This window comes from Sorex fumeus, unplaced genomic scaffold (assembly GCF_029834395.1).
Source record: "Sorex fumeus unplaced genomic scaffold, SorFum_2.1 ptg000129l, whole genome shotgun sequence".
In the NCBI taxonomy this organism is placed as follows: domain Eukaryota; kingdom Metazoa; phylum Chordata; class Mammalia; order Eulipotyphla; family Soricidae; genus Sorex; species Sorex fumeus.
The window spans coordinates 10,387,652-10,411,117 of NW_026606186.1; the positions used below are offsets into that span (position 1 = coordinate 10,387,652).

General features: G+C 46.7%; 1 protein-coding gene across 1 annotated transcript in view; it reads left to right on the forward strand.

Moving 5' to 3' along the window:
- Positions 1-2,429: 2,429 nt before the first annotated feature.
- Positions 2,430-23,466, forward strand: part of CDK5RAP2 (CDK5 regulatory subunit associated protein 2) — a 189,426-nt gene continuing 168,389 nt past the window's right edge. Inside the window, exons 1-2 of the mRNA XM_056138589.1 lie at positions 2,430-2,640; positions 21,120-21,187. Of these exons, the coding sequence (XP_055994564.1) occupies positions 2,585-2,640; positions 21,120-21,187 (124 nt within the window). The 5' untranslated portion in view covers positions 2,430-2,584. The remainder of the gene's footprint in view (positions 2,641-21,119; positions 21,188-23,466) is intronic.

The window sequence follows — 23,466 nt, forward strand, 5'->3', positions numbered from 1 at the left end:
GTAACTAAAAGTTTAACACATAATCAAGAGGCCAAATAGGGCAATGGATTCATCCGAAGTTAAGAGAACTTCTCCAAAGCAATTCTTGGTAGTTTCTGAAGGATCTCATTAGATAATGCAGCTTTTCTGAGTTTGGCATTGCCTGTTACAACTTAAGACTTGGGGAAATCCAAGGAGGTGAGGGGCGAGGGGGGAGGAAGGGGAAGGAATCCTGATGCCAGGGTGATTTGGAGAACTTGATAAAGACACAATCCAGGGGGCAGAATTATAGCCCTACAACTATATTGGCTACAGTAAGATTCACTTCACTGCCACCTTCAACAGGGGCTGGAGTGATAGCACAGTGATAGGGCGTTTGCCTTGCACGCGGCTGGCCCAGCAGAGCCAGGTTCAATTTCTCCGCCTCTCTCGGAGAGCCTGGCAAGCTACCAAGAGTATCTCGCCTGCACGGCAAAGCCTGGCAAACTACCCGGGATGTATTCAATACACCAAACACAGTAACAACAAGTCTCAACATGAAGACGTTACTGGACTTGCTGGAGCAAATCGATGAACAACAGGAGGACAGTGCTACAGTGCCACCTTCAACAATCCCCTGATCAGAAAGATAGTAGAGGGGTTAAGACATGTGCCAAGCAAGTTGAACCACTCGAGTTCAATTCCTGGCACTGAATATGGTCCCCAAGCACCACCAGAGGGCACCTGAAGCAGAGGGCCAGGAGTAGCCCCTAGCAGCCAGGACTGAGTAGCACACCTGGTGTGGTGTGCCCCCAAACCAAACCAAATCAACCATCAAAAAACCAAACCCTCAGGAGTAGAGTCTGATGAATAATACTGAGACATGGCTGTCGGCAGGGAGATTTTGCCTTTAAATCCTAAATCCTACAGTGAAGAAACAAACAAGGAAGACAAGGCTGGCCGGAGAGGGCTTCGGAGTTGGGAGGCACCTGTGCTCCTATCCCAGCACTGCCGCTTTGGGGCAGGGAGACCTAGAATAAGTCATTTGACCTCTTGTCATCTCTAAGTAAACCGTAGAGAAGAGGATTTTGCAACTTTTTAAAAGTCTGAAATCATTTCTAATTGAGAAACGAGAACAGGAAGATGGAAAGAAAGATAGCAAAAGATAGCAACCCTCTCTCGGACGAGGGGTGCTGGGGATGTAACCTGGAGCCAGGTAGCTCTTCTCTGGGGGGGCTACTCTCAAGGCAAAATGAGGGGGTGGGCCAGAGACAATACAGGGGGTAGGAGTTTGCTCTGCACACAGCAGACCCCAGTTCAATCCCCTGCATCCCACATGGTCCACCAAACACTGCCAGGAGTAATTCCTAAGGGATCCCTGAGCATCGCTGAGTGGGACCCAAAAAGCAAAAAAAAAAAAAAAAAAGGAAATGAGGGGGTGCATGCCATGTTTTTGGCACATGTGACACTCGTGAGAGATGCTTACAATGGGTAAGTCTCGAGGCAGGGAGATTGCTCAAAGCGATGGGACCCATGAAGGGCACGAGTGAGGCCAAGTTCCCTCCCCAGCCCCGAAGAACCTTCCCCACCGCTGGGTGTGACCCGGGCAGTTCTGCTGGAGCAGCACCGCATCAGTGAGCCTGATCTGGGCAACTTGTTTGGTCTTTGCTGATCACAGGGGGTCCCTAGAGAGTTACTCAATACTTGCCACCTATAGGTGAGTTGAACTGCATGACATTAAGCGCACGGTTCCGCAGCTAGCGTTTTCTCTTTTCCTCTCTCCCCTCTCCCACTCTCTCGGGGGAGGGGTGCTGGGGATGTAACCTGGAGCCAGGCAGCTCCCTCTCCCTCCCAGAGAACTTTTCTTAAGAGCCTGCGCTTGTCCACGATCCGTACTGACAGCCAAGGCGCAAAACTTTTATTTCTGTTTTATTTTGTTTTTATTTTTTGGGCCATACTTGGCGATGCTCAGGGTTCACTCCTGGGGAGGCATGGGGGCGGAGGGCGGGGAACCACATGGGGTGCTGAGTTCAAACCCACGGCAGCTCCATGCAAGGTAAATGCCCTGTCCGCTGTCCTATCAGTCCGGCCAAGAAGGCGCAAACCTTTTAGCTAACTAAGGTGCGAGGTCACTGTTTTAGAGAAGTGGGATGTGCTCCTCTAAGGATTAATGAATCACTGCGGGATTCCTTAAATCCCGCTTAAATTAACGGACCTAGACCAGCCTTCGCCCTTAACAAACATGGCGCTGGGCCCGGCCTCTACTCGTGTGCCCTTAGAAAAGATGGCGCCAGGCCGGCCTCTCGCCGGCGCTCTCCCCTCAGTCCCGCCCGGCCCCAGCGCTAGGCCTTGCCCTTCCTAAAGATGGCGGCCGCCCGCGCTGCCCTGCCCGGCCGCCGCGCCGGGCCGCTCGGCTTCAGCGCGCGCGCCTCGGCGGCCCCGCCCCGTTTCCGTAGGAAGAAGCACCGGGAAAGATGGCGCCGGCTGCGGTTTGAATTCCAGCGGCGCCGCCGGAGCCCGAACGAGACCTGGGCTGGAGGGGGCGGGACTGGGCATCGGCGCCGGCCGCCTCGGCCACGGCCCCCCGGCGCCCGCGACCACCGCGCCGCCACCGGCCGGGCCTTCCATGGCCTCCGGCCCGGACGAAGACGCCAGTCTCCCCGCGACGCGCCGCGGCTGCAGGTGGGGCCCGTCGGGGCGGGGTGGGCGCCCGGGGGGTCGCCCCGGCCGGGGCCTGCGGGGCTCTGCGAAGGGCGCTTCGGGCAGGCCCTGCGGAGGCCTTGGAGGGGGCGTCAGGGGGGCCCCTGCTGGGACCGACCTGGGGGCCCGGTGCCCCCCACCTGTGCCACCCCGCCCCTGGTATTCCGGGACATGATTTGAATGATGAGGGACAGGCGTATATATGTGTATGTGTATGTATATGTATACATGGGTATATATGTACATGTGTGTATTTTATGTGTATATGTATGTCTATGTATATATGTGTATTTTACGTGTATATATGTATGTGTGTACATGTATGTATATGCGTATATATGTTACTGGGCCCGCTCCAGTGAATCGATGAACAATGGGGTGATAGTGATAGTGATATGCATGCATATATGTATATGTATGTAAATATACATGCACACGGCACACATATGTATGTGTATATATATGTGTATGTGTATATATAAGTGTATGTGTATATATATATATATATATATATCTCACGACGACGACCATCCTGTTATTCGTTGATTGCCTCGAGCAGGCCCCAGTAACGTCTCCTTCATCCTAGCCCTGAGATTATATTCAAGGCTCTTTAGGAGAATGAGACCCATCATTGTTACAGGTATTTGGCATATTGGGTACGCCACGGGGAGTTTGCCAGACTCTGCCGTGTGGGCAGGTTACATTCGGTAAACATATATTTTATATATATTTATATATATAAAAATATAAAAAATATATAAATATATAAACATATATTTATATAATATATATAAATATATATATTTTTCTTTTAGAAAAGAGCGGCCATGGGGGGACCTCTCCGATTGTGCCATTAGTGAGGCTGGTGAGGGGCAGGGACTTTGAGGGCACCGCCTGGGTCCTTTTGGTTTGGGGGTTTGCTTTCATTATGGGGAACGTTAGTTGGCCTCTGCCAGACTTTTCCTTATGTGTGGAGCTGCGCACTGGCCATCTGGACTCAGGGACTGCAGTGCACGGGCTAAGCACCTTGACTGGAGGTGAACAGGAACAGGATTCAAATCCGGTCCTTTAACAGACTTGGGGAGTTTGGGCAAATGGCCTAGCCTGCTTTCCCGTTTGTAGTGGGGAAAGTAGTAGTAGTCTTATTCACGGCTGAGTTGGGGTGTGGAGCGAAAGCGAACTTTCCTACCCAGGAATTCGATTGGCAGGTGCAGTGTTGGGACGTGATCAGTGCTTAGAAAAATGATGGTTTCGGCAGCTGTCATTGTCACCCCTATTCTGAGTATCGCGTCTATAGTAACACAGATGGGGAACAGTTGGGGGCATATTTGGCCTCCTAGCGCACCTGTCCAGTCAGTCCACACGGCTGGTCGGACCAGGATTCTCTGTGGTAAGAAGGTGGGTAGCGCCCTATGCCCTGGAGCAGGGGACTGTACGTTAGTCCCAGGCTCTTGGCTGGGGTGGGTGGGTGGACATGGAGAAGAGCCGTGGAACGAACCCTGAGAGGCTTAGTTACGAATCCAGCTCTGCTGGGGTCAAGCTGCATCTTAGTCAGAAGATCCTAATGGAAAGGGTGACCACGTGATTTGTTATGCAAATTGGGGCGCTTTAAAGAGCGAAATGGGCACAATATTAATGCATGGAGGACAGGCATCAGTGGGTGTCCTCTTAGACAGATGTGGACAAATGGTTACTCTGCAGTCAATAACCTGCGTCAGACACGAGTCAGGCTTCTGGAGTGTCTGTCTCTTGGGTCCTTCTACTTCATTTTCCCACCGCTGCCCCAGTAGGTTGGGGTATGATCTCTCCCTTCGGAGGTATGATTTCTGTCATGAGCCTAAAAGTCCTTTATTAAAACTTGAAAGCCTTTTTTCAAATGTAAATCTGATCTTCCCAGTGTGCTGCTGTCTACCTATGACATTTCTTTGTTTTTGGCTTTGGGGTCACACCTGGATGTGCTCAGGTTTTACTCCTGGCTTGAGGATCACTTCTGGCAGGTTCAGCGGACCATTTGGGATGCTGAGAATTCAACCTGGGTCAGCCGGAGGCAAAGCAAGTGCCCCTGCCCGCTGTACTGTTGCTCAGGCCTCACCTATGACGCTTCTCCTAGCTGGCAGCATTCTCTCTTGAACAACTTTTCTTATCTCTGTGCTGCATCTGTCCTTTGAGATCCGAGTCAAGTTTGGTTTCAGTCCCAATTCTGCCATTTAATCGTTCTTTCACCTTGGACAAGAAACTTCTCTGCCGTCCTTAGTTTTCCGTCACTTGTAAAATGGGAATCTTAAAGCCCAGTCTCTGGCTCACAGTTGCAGATGAACCTCCTTCTCTCCTGTCCCAGCCTTGGCAGGGCCCAGAGGCAGCTACCTTCCTGGTGGCTGCCCTCTTACCTGCTTCAGGTTCTCTGAGGCTCCTCACCACGCTCAGGTAGTTTCTTCTTTGTTTCAGAATCTGGCCATCTACTCCCTCGCTGTCTCTGCCCACCTCCCACCCACCAACGCAGGTATGAGCTGCTTCCCCAAGCCCTTCATGGCCCAGCCAACACACTCTGTCATGAATGACTTTACCTGTTCTTTCCGACTTGCTGGGTCAGTGCTTCACTGTGTCTGCTGGCAGGGTTACCCCTCCCGTCTCCCCTTTGGCTTATTTAAAGTGATTTGATTTTCAGGAGATGTCATTACTAAGCCTTCACGGACATGCCCCCATGCCCTCCTATGCCCTCTGTCTCCATTCATAGTTACGGTGACGAATTTTAATGACTAAGCACCGCTAAATAGATAGATGTACAGATAGAATTATTTTTAGTACTATTTAAATATTTTTTAATAGTTCCATGTTATTTTCACTTGTAACTAATAAAACTGAATTGATGGAATGTTTTACACTATTTTTAATTTTTATTTTGTTGAGGATCTGGGGATCAAACCCAGGGCCTTGTAGATACAACTACTCCACTACTGAGTACATCCCCAGCCCTTGCATTCTTTTATAAATCTTACTGAATTTTTGAACTTTGGTATGTATTTTCTTCTCTTAGCACTTTTTTTTTTTTTGGCGAGGGTGTCGGGATGGGGGATTAGGCTGTGACCTGTGGTGCTCAGGGGCTTTTCCTGTCTTTGCTCAGGAGTGACCCCTGGCATTGCTTAGGAGACCATATGTTTGCCATGTGTCTATCAGGGTCAACCACATGCTTGGTAAGTGCCTTAACCACTTGTTCTATCCATCTAGTCCTTACTTATTACATCTTACTTGGATAACCACATTTTAAGTGTTCAGTTGGTGCTGGATGGTGCAGGTAGGACTTTCCACTGTTTTCCAAATTAGACAAACATCTCTTAGAGAGCAGGCCCTGGGTCTTGGATTTTGTTCATTCCCATCCCAGTTCCTGATTTGGTCTGACTTGTTTTAAGGGCTTATAGCTTAAATCACTGACTAAACCATGACCCTATGAGGGGACAAGTATTATGGGCCCTTTACAGCTGAGCATGTTGAGACTCAGAGAGGTGGCATTCCACCTCTGAGCAGTCTAGAACTGCACAAAACATGTGTGATTGAGCTTGAATATAAGCCAGGCCTACTGACTCCAGGCTTGGCTCTCAGCCTTCCCCGTTTGTTTCAACCAGTTCTGAAAGAATTCAGGCAAAACTCTTGTGCAACTGGGGGGACTTGAGCTGCCTCACCTGGAGTGGCAGGAGCGCTCTGAGAAAGATAGGTTATCCTTTAGATGGTTACAGTGGAAGAGAAAAATCCCTTGAACCAATTATCTCTTTCTGTCACAGAAAGCTGCTGAGTACTATTTTGCTTGTTCCTGTGACGTATTCGATATGCCAAACACAGTAACAAGTCTCAGGATGGAGACGTTACTGGACCCGTTCAAGCAATTCGATGAACAATGGGAGGACAATGCTACAGTGCATTTACATACCACCATTTTAAAGCTTAACTTAGAGTCTTTGTGTTTTTTTTTTCTTTTTGGGTCACACGCGGTGATGCACAGGGGTTGCTTCTGACTCTGCACTCAGGAATTACTCCTGGTGGTGCTCAGGGACCATATGGGATACATGAAATCAAACCCGGGTTGGCCGAGTAGTAGGCAAACGTCCTACCCACTGGGCTTTTGCTCCAGCTCCTTAACCTAGAGTCTTTGTCTCCAGTCTTTGTTTGAATTAGGTCAGTCAGTATCATTTTTTTCCAAACCTGATCACTTGTCAGTGCCTCAAAGGTACAGAGGCTGAATGTGAGATTTTAGCCGGGATCCTGACCTTAGGGACCTCACCCAGCCTGAAGCCCTTTGTTAAGTCCTACCTGGTGATGCCAAAAGGACCTGGGCTTTGTACTTAGGACAAGTCTGAATCCTGCTCCAGCCAGTTACTAAGTATATGGCTTGAGTAATTCATTTATCCCTTCTCAATTTCCCTTAATGGGTGAAGGTGTGAGTGGAGCAAAATGTTTATTGAAAGTACATTCTTGGGAATGCATTAACTCTTGGCTGTTTTGGTTGGTTGTACTGTGTACTGTGTTTTAGCAAAATCCTCATAAACTTGGGTCCATGTCTTTGCTTCCATGCCCACCGCGCCTCTGAGGTTCATGAACTGTGCTCACGTTGTGTGCATTGGTACAATCCCTCTCACGTGGCTGTTCCGTGTTGGCTGCCTGGTCAGGAGTGATCAAAAAGAAGTGTTTTCCTTTAAGTCAGTGTCTCTTAAAGCAGGCAATCCATTCCCTGGGGGAGCACTGGAAAGATTTGAGGTGCATTGGATAAGCCAGGGGAGCCAGGATAAATGGGGGGGGAATTCGGGGGTGGTGCTTTTTATTTTTCCCCTTCAGGTAGATCCCCTGGGGGTCACTGAGTAGTTTACTTTTTGAAAAGGGGGTGGTCAGCCAATAAGTTTAGGAACTTCAGCTTTAAGTCTTTGGTATTTTTTCAGGCAAAGGGTGCCTTCATGAATTTTTTTGTGTGTTTCTGATTATGGCTATACCCAGTGGTGCTCAGGGTGTACTTCTGGCTGTGTGCGCAGGGATCGCTCCTCGTGGGGCTTGGGGACCATAAGTTGCTGAGGATGAAATCTTGTTTGGCCATGTGCAAGGCAAATGCTCAGCTTGCTGAACTCACTGCCACTCAATATCCACCTCCCGCACGCACTCACCTTCATAATGTTTTGTAGATGTAAGTTGAAGAATAGCGTAGTGGAATAGATTTCTGTGAAAGAGTGGGTCCCCTTATACTGGGGGTTTGAGGAGTATAAACTTGAGGACTGGATGCCTATTGGACTTGATTTCCACTGGATTGTTAGTACCTAAAACGTTGCTAAGTTTCACACATTGAAGCCAAACTCAGGGGTCACTTCTCATGGTGCTTGGGGGGACCATGTGCAGTGCTGAGGGGAGGGTAGCCATGTCTACGGCAAGTGCCTTAACTTGTGTGCTATCTGTCCAGTCTCTTAACTGAATTTGGCTGAAGTTCTGTTGGAACAAATACGTATCATATGTATGTAAACTTCACGTTTGGTACTACACTAGTACTTGGCATCATTGAAAATTTACACAATGTCAATTGTACAGTCTCTTGGGAACACAATTTGTCATCATCTGTAAACATTAAAAATGTGGATGTGTCAACATTATTCATTGCTGCACTTTGTACAATAACTAAGGTATGGAATCAACTTCGGTGTCCAATGACAGATGAATGGATTATGATGATGTATATATGAACAATGGAGTACTATGCAGCTGCAAAGGATGGTGAAATCATGTATTTGCTGCAACCTGGTTGGAACTGGAAGATGTATTGGGTGAAGCAAGTCAGAAGAAGAGAGACAAACATAGCATGATCTCACTTATCTGTGATATATAGAATACTGGATGAGGAAATGTAGTCAATGGGGGATGTCTAGAACAACCCAGACTTTAGAGAGGAGGAAGACAGAGAAGGAAAGAAATCAAGATGACAGTTGAGGAAAAGAGAATGGGAAGTAATGGGTAAACAGGCATCAGGGCTTTCGTTGATATGGTGATATGGGTGCGTGGTATATGAATATATTCAAAATATAGACTCAGCAACACTGAAAACATGAGATCTATCATCAATCACTGGAGCTTTGTAATATGCCTATCAGGTTGTCAGGCAGGGGATGGAGTGGGGGTTGTGTGTGGGGATGGAATATGGGAACGCTGGTAGAGGGAAGTTGACACTGGTGGTGGGATTGATGTTGAAATATTATATGCCTAAAACTCAACTATCAATAACTTTATAAATCACAGTTATTTAGTTAAACAAGTTAAAAAAAACACCAAAAATGTGCATGTGTGTTTTCTTTAGCACATGTCATAGAATTCACCCATTTTAAATCTGTGACTCAGTGAGTTTTTAGTATGTTTATTATAGTATTGGGCAACCACCACTGAATTAAATCCTACAACATTTTCATCATTTAAGAAAGAAGTCCTCTGCCCACTTGCAGTTACTCCCTGGGCTGCAAAAACAGAACACTGCAGTGCTTCCAGCTTATGACAAAAATTTCTAGATCACAGTTCTAAAGACTAGAAGTTGGATACCAGGGTGCCAACTTGGTTGGGTTCTGATGATCAGTCTCCCAAAGTCTACATACCCTAGTATCATCTTTCAGGGAAGGAAAGGTATTTCAGCATCAGACTTTTCTTGGGGGAAAGAAGATAGGCATGGAGTTCAGAACACTTTCCATTCATTCCTTTCTGTCACTGCCCCTAGGCACCATATATTTTTTCCATAGATTTGCTTAGTCTGGATGTTGCTTCTAAGTGGGATTTTCTAAACAAGTTATCAGGATCTATGAAGCACAGCATAACCTGGGCTAAGAGGAAATTCAGGGCAGTACAGGATTATATTAGGAAAGAGGAAAAAATAAAGCTCAATTCAGCAACCTAAGCACATGTTTTAAACACCGGGAGAAGGAACAGGAAATGAGTTCCACCACCATAAGTCAGTGATGCAGAAACCAAGAAAAATAATACAAAGAGTCTATGAAACCAGGAGCTGGTTCTTCAAAAGGGTAAGCAAGATAGAAAAATCTTTGGTTAGAGGAAAAGAAGAGAAAATGCCCAAATAAATTGAATCAGAGATGAAAGGGGAAAAAAATTACAACACACCCCTCAGGAGTTCAAATATCATGAGAAGTTACTATGAACAACTTTACACTATTAAGCTGGAGAACTGAGACGAAATGGACAGATCCATAGAATTCTGTGATCTCCCAAAACTGGGCAAGGAGGGAATAGAAAATCTAAACAGGTCAGTCACAAGGAAATTGAAATAGTAATTAGAAATCTTCTCAAGAACAAAAGTCCTACTCCGGATGGGTTCACTTAAGGAAATAGAAAAATATTTCACGTTCATGGATTGGAAGAATCAATATTGTCAAAATGATCATCCTACCTAAATTATTAAATGAATTCATTGCAATCCCCATCCAAATTATGATGACATTCTTCAAGGAATTTATACATATATATATTTTTAAATGGAATCATAAAACACCCAGAATAGCCAAAGCCATACTGGGAAATGGGAATAAGAGATTGGGAGAGGGGGGCTGGAGCAATAGCACAGTGGGTAGGGCGTTTGCCTTGCACGCGGCCAACCTGGGTTTAATTCCCAGCGTCTCATATGGTTCTCTGAGTGCAGAGCCAGGAGTAACCCCAGTGCATTGCCAGGTGTGACTCAAAAAGCCAAAAAAGAAAAAAAAAAAAGATTGGGAGATATCTCACTACCTAACTTGAAACTATACGATAAGGCTATTGTAATCAGAATGGTACTGGACTAGTGTAGGTACTCTGACCAGTTGGTTAGATTTGAGTACCCAAAGACAGATCTCCAGATACAAATGGTCATATGGTCAGCTAATTTTCTACAAGAGGAGCCGGGTACATGAAGTGAAGTAAGAATGCTGCTTCAGCAAATTGTGTTGAATACACTGGATAATCATGTGAAAAAAATGAAGCTGGATCCATTTTTTTCACATCTTACACAACAATCAATTCAAAGTGATTCAGAAACATTGAGATCAGACTAGAATCCATAAAATATATTGTGGAAAAAAGTGGCATAATGTTGCAAGATTTGGACCCCAAAGATGTCTTCAATGATATGATTCTGTTGGCAAAGCAACAGAAACAAACAAATGGGACCGTATTAAATAAAAAAAAATGTGTTTGGGGATTGAAGTAATACTACTGTGGGTAGGGTGCTTGCCTTGCATGCAGTCTTCCCAGGTTTGAGTTCTGGCATCTCACATAGTTCCCTAAGCCCTGAAATCCAAAACATTATAAAAAATGGTGAGAGGAAATGACAGAAACTTCTCTGAAGAAGAGAGAGGGAGGGCCAGTAGGCACATTTAAAATTGTTCATCATTTATTATCAGGAAAATGCAGATCAAGGCAACAATGAGATAATGATTTCACACCAGTGGGAATGGCACACATTGGAACAAAACAAAACAAAAACACAAAACCTGGAAACAGTCTGTATTGGCAGGGTGTAGTAAAAAAGGAACTCTGATGTACTGCTGCTGGGAATGTTGTCTGGTCTACCTCCTATGGAAAACAACAAGGAGATTTCTCAGAAAAGTGAAAATAGAGCTGTCATATGACCCAGCAATCCCACTTCTGGATATCTGCCCGCAGGACACAGAAACATTCATTTAAAAGACATACACAGTATATTTCACTGCAGCATTTAGTACAGTAGCAAGACTATGAAATCTAACCAGGTATCCAACAGATGTATGGATAGTGAGGATGAGATACCTGTGTGCGCGCGCACACACACACACACACACACACACACACACACACACACACAGGAATATTCACTTCAAGGAACTATAAGATCCTGCACTTGGCTGCACTTGACTTGAATAATACTGGACGATATCATGATACGTGAAGTCAGAAGGACAAATACTATATGATCTTGCTTATCTATGGTATGTGGGAAAGCAGGGTGAGAGAATTCAAAGTATCAATCAGTGGAGGCATTACCTAGATTACCCCTGACTTGTGACTGTAGAAATGAGGACAGGGAAGGAAAGAAATGGAGGGAGGAAGAAAGAGAAGGCAGGTCACAGAGCGAGGGGTCAGGGCTGCCTTGGGCCTATCGCTCATGTGAGGTGTGGTATATGTATATATCTTCACCGCAGAGCAACACCACAAGCATGAGACCTAAACTACAACAACCAGACTTAAAGATGTGCCCGTGAAGGAGTCAGACTGGGAGGTCGGAGGGAACCTGAGGCATGAGGGCTTACTCCTGATTCTGCTCTTAGGGGTTCTTCCTGGTGGGGCTCTGGGGACCATATGTGGTATGGGGGATCAAACCCTGACTGACCGCATGCAAGGCAAGCTCCTTACCAGCTGTTCTACTTCTCTGGCTCCAGTACTTCATTTCTTTTTCTGGCGGAATTGTGCTCTATCATATGCAATTTAATTTATTCATTCGTTGATGACATTTATTTATTTTTAAATGTAAAAAATACATATGTATTTATTTACGAAGATATATGCTTATATTCTCACGACAGAGCCTGGCAAGCTATCTGTGTCGTATTCGATATGCCAAAAACAGTAACAATAATGCGGTTTGATGCTCTCCGTACACCTGGCGAGCAGATACCATTGGGCTACACTAGCACACCACAGAGATGAATGGAGACGTTACTGGTGCCCGCTCGAGCAATCAGTGAACAACGGGATGACAAGTGACAAGTGATGCAAGTGATGTTTATATACTATATTTTATTTTATTTTTCAAAATTTAAAAAAAATTTAAAAATTTTTTAATGAATCACTGTGAGATACAGTTACAGATTTACAAACTTTCGTGCTTACGTTTCAGTCATACAATGATTGCGTACCCATTCCTCCACCAGTGCCAATTCTCCACCACCAATGTTCCCAGTATCCCTCCCACCACCACCTGTTTGATGACACTTAGATTACTTATACCTTTGGCTATCAATAAAATGTTGTGAACATTTGTTCATATACAGGCTTTGCTGTGTGCACATTTAAATTTCTTCGATGTATGTATAAGAGAGTAGAATTGCTAAACCATAAGGTAACTCTTTGTTTATGTTCTGAAGATCTGTGCAACTCTTTTCCACAATTTACACTCTCCCCGCCAGTCTAGGGTTTCTCATCTTCCATGGCCTTGACGCCACTCGCTCTTTGTCTTTGATTACAGCCCTCATTGTGGGTATGATCAGAATCTCACTGTGGCCCGGGATGTAATGACTCAAGATGTCAAGCAGTTTTGATGTAAGAACCATGAAAATACTGTTTTCAATTGAATTTTTATTAAGATGTTGTGATTTGCGTAGTTGTTTATGTTTGGGTCTCAGGCAGACAGTGTCCCCACCTCCACTTCACTACTTTGTCACCCCCTTATCCCTCCCCCAATCCCAGTGACCTTGTGAATATATCTCAACCCAGCACTCCCACTTCTGTTATCTCTCCTAGAGAAATCTCCATCCATATACACAAGGAGTGCTGTGCCCGGATATATTCATACAGCACTGTTTATTAGAAGAACAACTTAGAAATACATATATACACATTCTTTTAAAAGTGTGTTTCAGACTGAGACTGTTTATAACATTTACTTTAGGAGATTGCATCCAGATTAGAAAACAAAAAAAGGGGCTGGAAGATGGCTTTGTGTGGGTCAAAGTACTTGCCTGGCATGCAAGAAACCATGAGTTCAAATCCCAGTGCCGCCCGCATGTACTGTAATGATCCTGACAGCTCAACTGTTCGGAATCCCTGGTGAGAAGGCCCTGGAAGATGGTACAGTGGCTTAGGGTGCCTAGGACAAGAGTGATACCTTGGGCTTAATTCCTCGTGTCCCCTGACACCTGACAGCTTCATGGTCAAGGGTCTCTGATGAAAAGAGAAAGAAAGAATAGAACAGAATAGAAAATTTAAGAATTAGGCATAATGTATTTCCTTCTAAGGGTTGAGGATGATAACTGGGAATAACACGCCTGTGGAATACCTTGTAGGACTTAGAGAAAGCACTGAGCTATGTCTGTTTGTACCATCAGAAAATATCTTTAGGACTTACAGAGTGAAGAAGAGCTACTGTAGATGTTTTATTTAGTTTGATTGCATCTTTTACTTCGAGCCACAAATAAAGCTTTGTAAATATTATCAAGTCGTTCCCTGAGCAACATGGGTTTGAACTCTGGGTCCACTTACATGTTGACTTTTCTTTTAAACATGACATGATATAAACGTATTGATAAATACAGTACTGTACATCATTTTTTCTTCCTTGTGGCTTTGTTAGTAAATTTTTCTTTTCTAGTTTACTTTGTGGTCAGAGTACAGTATGTAATACATAGAACACACAAAATATGTTAATCAGATTTTTCTTCTTTTTTTGGTGCTGTCTTTTCCGCCAACAGCAGGCACGTTAGTAGGTATGGGTGGAGAAGTCCAAAGTTATGGTGGATCTTTTACTTTGAAGGTGCCGTTATTAACTGTAATTTCATAGAGAAGGGCGTGGGAGTATACATGTTTTGCTGTATGCATAAAGTCAGGGAGAATTAGGCTTATATGTACTTTTGGTATTTCTGTTTTTTTTTTTTTCCTTGAAGGAAAAATACTACGGAATGGAAGACAAGTTGTTGAAGGGCAGCGTGCTTGTGGTTGTGTTGCTGGGTGTGCTATCCAGTCCCGTCTGTGGCTCTCTCAGAATAAACAAGCTACTGTGGACACTTTGGCCCTCCGTGGGTCCTGTGGTGGGAATGGACCCCTGTTGCCGCCACACGGAGATACAAAGAGAGGTGGATGCTGCCTCCGGCTGGTGGTCCAGCAGGATAGGAGGTTGAGGGGTGAAGCCCAGGCCAGTTCATCCTCTCTACAAAGCGCTGGCCACCGCAGCTGTGTGACTGTGTTCTCACGCACATGAGCTTCCATGTAGGGGAGGGTAAAAGCCTGGGACTTGGACTGGGAGGGGGACTCAAGGGGCTCTGCATGGGGGAGGTCTGGCTTTGATCCCTGGCACTACATGGCACACCGAGCTGCTGCCACGATTGAGCACTGAGGGGAGTGAGGACTGCCAGTGTGACCCCTGAGCTTCAACCTGTGAGTGGGAATCTGAGCTCCACTGTTAATTAATAAGAGCTTGGGGCTGAAGTCAGACCCACTTAGGGTTAAAAAAAAAATAGGTCTTTGTTTAGGTCTTCGTATTAGTGTCTTTTTAGGTTTCTAGGTCTTTGTGGTTTTTTTTTTTTTACTTAAAAGCAGCATTTAGCTTACCTGAGGCTGCCTGGGCTGACATGGTGTATCTATCTTGTCCTCAGCCGAGACGTGCCGTGGCCATAGGCTTCTGCTGTTTGTGTCTGAGGAGACTGGCTCTGCTGGGAGCTCTGGGCAGCCTGCACGCAGGACGTCCTGTAGGGTGGACTCGGGAACCAGCCTGTCAGTTTCCAGCTGCCTGATCTGGAGCACATGAGCTCCTCCCCCTTTGCAGACCTCGGTCCTCCCCTTTCCTTCTGCATCAGAATTTGGACAGTTGTTCCTATGAGAATCATACCTAAGCCCTCTCCTTTTGCACAGCTTTGATTTCTTTCTTTTTTTTTTTTTTTTTTTGCTTTTTGGGTCACACCTGGCGATGCACAGGAGTTACTCCTGGTTCATGCACTCAGGAATTACTCCTGGCGGTGCTCGGGGGACCATATGGGATGCTGGGAATCGAACCTAGGTTGGTTGCGTGCAAGGCAAACGCCCTACCTGCTGTGCTATTGCTCCAGCCCCTGCACAGCTTTGATTTCTAGTGAGGATCCATGCAGCCCCCTCTGCCTGGCTGGGACTCAGAGTGGATGAGCACACTGAAAAGAGGAAGTTCCTCAAGTTACTGAAAGGAGAGAGCTGCTGACCCTGGTTCAGGAAATCTTAAATGTGGGTAGATAACTCCAAAGTGGGATTTTGCAGGAAGCAGGTTTACATTTCTGATTATAGAGTGCTTGCTTCTGAGAGTTGAGTTGTCATGTCATATTTTATTATTTTATTTTATTTTTGCTTTTTAGGTGACATCCAGTGAGACTCAGGGGTTACTCCTGACTCTGCACTCAAGAATTACTCCTGGCGGTGCTTTGGGGGCCCATGTGGGATGCTGGGATTGAATTTAGGTCGGCCGGGTAAAAGGCATATGCCCTACCTGCGGTACCTGCTGCTCCAGCCCCCATATTTAAACTTCAGTGTTTGCTGATTGGAGATTTGTCTGAGATCAAATTCTTTGGCTTTGCTTACCGGGTAGTTTTCAACGGATTGATCTGGGCTTAAATTATTGATGGTCCATTTTAGCCAGTGGGAATAATTGAATGATTGTGATGGAGAGAACCCCAGATTGGGAATGAAGAAACAGACTGTAGAGTATGCTTGGTCAAGAACATTATGTGTGACCTGGGGCCACCGTTTGCAAAAGATGAAGGTGGCACTTGATTTAATTTTTTTTTTTTTTTGCTTTTTGGGTCACACCTGGTCATGCACAGGGGTTACTCCTGGCTCTGCACTCAGGAGTTACTCCTGGCGGTGCTCAGGGGACCATATGGGATGCTGGGAATCGAACCCGGGTTGGCCGCGTGCAAGGCAAACGCCCTATCCACTGTGCTCTCTCTCCAGTCCCCTGATTTTAATTTTTTAATTTAGTTTAGAAAATGGAATTTGTTCTTCTCGTGATGCTTATTGGATAAAATTGAGCATTAGGGAAAGTTCAAAGGAGGAAAGTATTCTCAATTTTTACCATTTCCTTTGATTTGTTAGGTAGTTATAGCCTGCTTTGTTTCTAAGAAAGATTCGAGGTGATTTTTATTATGAATTTTATTATTTTTAAATGATGGTGTATTTTTCTTAGGTTTTAATTTTTTTAGTTGTGTTTCTAGCAGATATGTTTCATAGTATCTATTTTTTTTGTTTACTTTTTTTTTTTTTTGCTTTTTTGGGTCACACCCGGCAATGCACAGGGGTTCCTCCTGGCTCTGCGCTCAGGAATTACCCCTGGCGGTGCTCAGGGGACCATTTGGGATGCTGGGAATTGAACCAGGGTTGGCCGCTTGCAAGGCAAATGCCCTACCCGATGTGCTATTGCTCCAGCCCCTGTTTGTTTACTTCTGATGTTGAAGGTCCATTCCAATTCCAAATTTCGATATGTTGATTTGGATTTAGAGATGTAGAAAGAGCAAACTGCAGCAGTCAAGCTGAGAGTTTATCAGCTCCTATTGTATAGCTTGTTTTTTGGTCCTTCTGTATAGCTTGGGGCAGGGAAATATTTCCTGGAGGTAGACCTGGATTCTGAAACTGGTTCTCCACGTAACGAACATGGCACTGAAATGCTCTGAGCCTTGGTACTTTCCTTGGTAAAGCGTGTGGATGTTTGGAGCTTTGGGCCTTTCTCACTGTTTAAGGCAGGCTTAAGGCAGGGGCCCGAGGGTGGCTGATGATGTGGATTAGAAAAAAGTCACAGTCTTAGAGCCCAAGCGCCCAAAGGCATTATAGAGGTCTTTGACATCCAGGACCCCACTGAGAAGGAGGGATCTCAAACCCCACTTTGAGATGCAGAAGTCCCATGGCAGGATCCAGGTTGGACCCTCTGGGAAGAGAGGTTCTTGGAGAAACTAGGGCTGTGATAAGAATATCCAAGACCATGAACAGTTCCAAGCTCTCCCCCTTGGCACCACCCTAGCAGTAACTTGGAGGGCCAGTATGAGAAAATCTTTTAAAAACGAACTGTGCAGAGGCAAAGGCGCACATACCTGTATCCTGGGGATTCGCCTCGCCTCTGCTCAGGATGTGTGCTTGGCTCTCTCCCCTCTGGAGAAGCTCGTGTTCTTTCTTTTTTCTAGGGGGGGGGGGGTGACACCTGGAGATGCACAGGGGTTACTCCTGGCTCTGCACTCAGGAGTTACTCCTGGCAGTGCTCAGGGGACCATATGGGATGCTGGGAATCAAACCCGGGTCGGCCGCATGCAAGGCAAACACCCTACCTGCTGTGCTATCTCTCCAGCCCCTCGTGTTCTTTCTTGAGTGCATAACTCTCCCTCCCCACTCATGGTTCCCTAAATAAGAACTGTTTTACTTGGGTGTTCATCTCCTGAATTTTTTTTTTTGGTGAGGGCAGACAATGATCCTGTTAACTCCAAGGACTGACCTTTCCTTTCTTCTGTAGAACAGATTCCTTGCTCCAGTCCTTGGCTGTGGCTCCCTGAGAATTCAGGTGATGGGGGATTGTCTCCGTGGTGTGGAGGTGCATGGAGCTGGGGAGCCATATGACTAGTCCCTTCTGGAGCTGCAACCCTTCCCCCAGCCTGTTTGTATGGTAGACACTTTACTTCTGTCTCTGTCTCTGTCTCTGTCTCTGTCTCTGTCTCTGTCTCTGTCTTTGTTGCTGTCTCCATCTCTGTTTCTGTCTGTGTCTCTTTCTCTGTCTCTCTCTTTCTCTTTCACTCTTACACTTTCTCTGTTTCTCTCTCCTCCTTTTGGGGCATTATGATTACTGAGAGGTTATGTTTGTTCCGTTACCTACTTTCAGCATACAGTTCTTATCCAGAGTTATCATTTCCAACTATCTTTGTCATTGTGTTCCCTTCTCTCTCCCAACTGTCTTTTCCCCAAGCACTTGAAGCAGGCTTCCGTGGACCAGTTCTCCTGGTCCTTATCTCTACTGTCCTTTGACATTAGTCTCATAGTATGTTTTTAACATCCCACAAATGAGTACCGTCATTCTATGTCTGTCCCTCTCCTTCTCACTCATTTCACTCAGCATGGTACTCTCCATGTCCTTCCATTTATAAGTGACTGTCATGACTTCATTTTTCCTCACAGCTGCATAGTATTCCGTTGTGTAGATTTACCATAGTTTCTTTAACCAGTCATCTGTTCTCATGTACTCAGGCTATCTCCAGATTCTGGCTACTGTGAATAGTGCTATAGTAAACAGAGGAGATGAAGATGGCAGTTTTGCCGTGTGCTTTTGGGCCCCTGGTGGTATATTCCAGAAAGGTATTGCTGAGTTGTATGGAAGCTCAGTTTCTAGCTTTTTGAGGAATTCCCATATTGTTTTCTGAAAAGGCTGGACTAGTCAGTATTCCCGCTAACAATGAAGGAGAGTTCCTTTCTTCCTGCATCTTCACCAACACTGGTTGTTCTTGTTCTTTTTGATGTGTGCCAATCTCTGTGGTGTAAGGTGATGTCTCATTGTTGTTTGATTGGCATCTCCCTGATGATTAGTGATGTAAAGCATTTCTCTGCATGCTTTTGGCTATTTGTATTTCTTCTTTGAGGAAGTATCTGTTCATTTCTTCTCCCCAGTTTTTGATGGGGTTGGATTTTTTTTTTTTGTAAAGTAACCCTTTATCCGATGGGCATTGGGTAAATAATTTTTTCCAATCTTTGGGCTGTCTTTGTATTTTGTCACTGTTTCTTTTGAAGTGCGGAAACTTCTTAGTTTAATGTATTCCCATTTGTTTATCTTTGTTTCCACTTGCTTGGTCAGTGGTGTTTCATCTTTGAAGATGCCTTTAACCCCAATATCATGGAGGGTTCTACCCCTATTTTTCTCCATGTACCTTATGGATTCAGGTCTGATATTGAGGTCTTTAATCCATTGTGATCTGACTTTTGTGCCTGGTGTTAGAAAAGGGGTCTGAGTTCATTTATTTGCATGTAGCCGTCCAGTTTTCCCAGCACCACTTGTTGAAGAGGCTTTCCTTGCTCCATATCGTATTTCTTGCTCCTTTACCACAGATCATATATTTGATCATATATTTGAAGATCAGTGGCAGGATGTTCACTCTGTTTCATTGATCTGTGGGTCTGTCTTTATTCCAATACCATGCTGTTTCAATTACTGCCACTTTGTAGTACAGTTTGAGATTGGGTAAGGTGATGCCTCCCATCTATTCTTCTTTTTCCCAAGGATGGAATCTGTTTTTATCTTCTTCCAGTAATAATTTCTTGGATCAATGATTTGTGCTTTCCCCATTCTCGTATTATTTTTTAAATTTGGGGCATACCCATCAGTGCTCAGGGCTTACTATTGACTGCACCCAGGAATCACTCCTGGTGAGACTGGGGGACCATATGTGATGCTGGGGATTGAACCTGGGTCACCTGGTATACAAGGCAAGCGTTCTGCCTTCTATACTGTCTCTCTGGCTCCTGAATTTTTCTTTCTTTTACGTGCTTTAAAGTATCCGAATTGGTGGAGCTGGAGTGATAGCACAGTGGGTGGGGCGTTTGCCTTGCATGCGGCCGACCCGGGTTCGATTCCCAGCATCCCATATGGTCCCCTGAGCACCGCCAGGAGTAATTCCTGAGTGCAGAGCCAGGAGGAACCCCTGTGCATCACCAGGTATGACCCAAAAAGAGAAAAAAAAAGTACCCGAATTGGTACCTGACTTAGGAGAGCTTAATTTTTGTTTGTTGGTAGGAATATTAACAATTGTTACAGTAAGAATACAAACATTAGTAGATACCATTTTTTTAAAAAAATTTTTTTATTAGTGAATCACCGTGAGGCACAGTTACAGACTTACAGACTTTTGTGCTTGTGTTTCAGTCATACAATGATCCACCAGTGCCCATTTTCTACCACCAGTGGTCCCAGCATCCCTCCGACCACCTCTACCTCGTCCCCTCCACCCCACCCTGCCTCTGTGGCAGGGCATTCCCCCCCCCCCCTCTCTCTCTCTCTCTCTCTCGTGTTGTGGTTTGCAATAGAGGTATTAAGTGGGCGTCATGTTCGGTCTATAGTCTACTTTCAGCCCACATTTCCCATCCTGAGCGGACCCTCCAAGCACCCTTTACTTGGTGGTCCCTTCTCTATCTGAGCTGCCTTTTCCCCTAGCATGTGAGGCTGGCTTCTAAACTGTGGAGTAATCCTCCTGATACTTATCTCTACTATTCTTGGGTGTAAGTCTCCCATTCTGTTACTTTATATTCCACAAATGAGTGCAGTCTTTCTGTGTCTGCCCCCCCCCCCCCCTTTCTGACTCATTTCACTTAACATGATACTTTCCATGTTGATCCACCTAAGTGCAAATTTCATGACTTCATCTTTTCTAACAGATGAGTAGATGCTTAAATATTTTCTATGTGCTGAGAGCTCACATCCATTGGCTAACTTAATCTTTAATGGGTGCTGTCCTCATGGCAAGAGATTGAAAAAAGAATTGGAAGCATAAGTATCATGCATTTTATCACGTGCCCACTGCATCTAACACATATCTGGCTTGCTAAAGGAGGGAAGGAATGAATAGCCTGCTGGAAGGTCATTCAGCCCTTAGAGCCAGAATTCTGCCCCAGAGTCCGGGCTGTTGCCCTCTGCCGGGCTTGCCTCCCAGTCAGCTCACACATCGTGCTGACCTGATGATTGTCCCTAGTGATCAGGCACTAACTCATCTCTCATCACACACGTTCTCTCGTAGCGGCCTTGTTCCCAGTCTGCCAGCTAACCTGGGGGACGTCAGCGCCACTGCCGCTCTGGGAAATGGTGGTAAGTACCTTACACTGGATCTTATGTTTGGGTCAGAGTTTGAGGTGGACGAGACCCCAGACCCAGGGCCTTGAGGGGACTGGGGCTGGGCTTTGAGGTTGGTGGTGGGAGGGGGAAGATTCCCACCCTGCCCACTGAGTGCTCCTAGTAGATGCTCAGTTTTTCTCATTTGCTGTTCCCCTTCATACACATGAGATTAGCAGAGTCCATCATCCCTCCATAGGGCCTGGATCCTGGGGTCTGTTCCTCACTCCCCAGCTCCTCAGGTTCAGCCTGAGTTTGCTGGAGCAGTGATTGTACTCCATCAGTGGTGGTGTTCCTGGTCTCAGTGGCTGAGTGGCCAGTGGCCAGCCACTGTGAGGTATGGTGTGTCCAGGACTTCCCAGCCAGCCACTGGATTCCGTTTGTGCCTGAGACCCGGCGTTCCCTCCCGAGCAGTCCTCTGGAGACAGATGACTGGGGAGAGCTTAGGAGCCGGAGCAGCTGTTGTGTGCGGCTGGAGTATGAGGAGACCCTGCTGTGTGGCTGGAGCTTGGCAAACACTCTCCCATGCATCCATGAGTTCCTGCTCATCAGCCCTGCAGAGGTGGCGCTGGGTTGTTTATTCTCTGGCTCTTTTCTCTTCTCCCGATGGATGAAGCTTGGCGCACAGGGACCATGTCTTCCTCGCAGGCGGCCTCCGTGTCCCAGGGCTGATTTCTGCAGAAGACTTGGGCCCACACACCACCTTCAGGTTTTCCTTGTGAGCTTCTAATACAAAATCCAGCTGTTGTGGTTTCTAGCCTTCCCGTGCACGCCGGGCAACGAGGAGCAGGGAATGGAGCAGCTGGTTCCCTGGTTCTTGGTACCTCTGCTTCCTGGCCAGGCCACGGTGCAGTACACTGGTTCCTGGCAGATCCACAAGGCAGACGGTGGAGTGGAGAATATGCTTGAATAAACCCTCTGATGTGTGTTGTGAGAGGCCAGGAGAAGGGGCTGACCTGGGTGGGGAGGTGGTGGGTATAGCTGGCACTGCCCTGGCACTGGCTGTGGAGCTGAGACCGGCAGGGTGACTCCAGAGAGATGTCTAGAGGATCCTGGGCCCAGGCCAGAGGAGGCCCGAGAGGCCGGGTAACCACGGATGCCTGCTGGGGCTTCCCAGTCGGCCCCGCCACTCCTGACCCTTTGTCTTGTGGGTAGTCTCCCAACAGGTACTGTGCCCCCCACCTCTGGGACTCTGTGAGGGAAGACCCCCACCCCTCTCTTCCCACCCCCTCATCTGCGCAGTGCCTGCTGCAGCCTCTTTCTGCCACAGCTCCAAGCGTGATGCTCCCGTGGTTTCTCCCTGGGCGATGGAGGGGAGCGTTTCTCTCGAAACTCACCGTGTTTCGCTCCACTCCTTTCATTTACTCCCGTTGGCGACTTCAAAGCCTTCTGGAATCTGAGCCTCCCTCCAGCCCATGGCCTGGATTATCCCGTGTCCTCCGGACAGGCAGCCTTTTAGCCTCGTGCATGCCCTGGTGTTTCTTGTGATGTTCCTTAGCTCCGAACCCTCCCCCGACTCCTCAGAGTCCCGAGCATCTCTGCAGAGGCCAGCGCAGTTGCCGAGACTCTCGCTGGCGCCCTTGGTGCGGTTGTGGGTCTCTCGCCTTCAGTGCTGTGGCTTCTTGGCTGGGCCTTCTCGCACCTCAGATGCTGTGTTTCACCGGGGTTGTCGCCTCCTTCCGACCCTGTGTCTGCTAGAGGTCCCCTTCTCACTGGCCTCCTGTGCTGCAAGTGGCCGCCTTCCTTTCCTGTTGCCATTCCTGTCCTTAGGCACCCCTGCAACTCCGTGGGGTTCAGCTCCTCATCTTTTCTTCCTGGTGGGTCAGCTGCCCGTGCTCTTTTCCCTGCTGTGGCAGCATCTTGAATGGAGCCCAGGGCTGAGGAGGCCCTTAGCGAGCGTCTGTTGGACAGAAGCTGTGTATTTTCTCAGCGCCTAGAAGGCACCACGCACTTGGTGCTGCAAACCATTGGCCAGCAGCTCGGTCTTGCCTGCCGGGTTGGGAGCTTCTTGGATGCGGGCCCCATGTCCCTTCCGCCTTTGTTTCCCTGGCTGTCCTCCGGTGCAGAGTGGTGCTGGAATGGAATGTCCCTGAGTAAAGGAAGCTGCAGAACACTTTGGGTATCGGCAGAGGCCTCCGGCAGCCCGGCCCATTGCCTGCTTTTGAAAATCAGACTCTTATTGGAATAGCTCCTTCATCTGCTGATGAATTATTGGTCGGTGTGGCTGTGCTGTGAGAGTTGAGTAGTGCTGACAG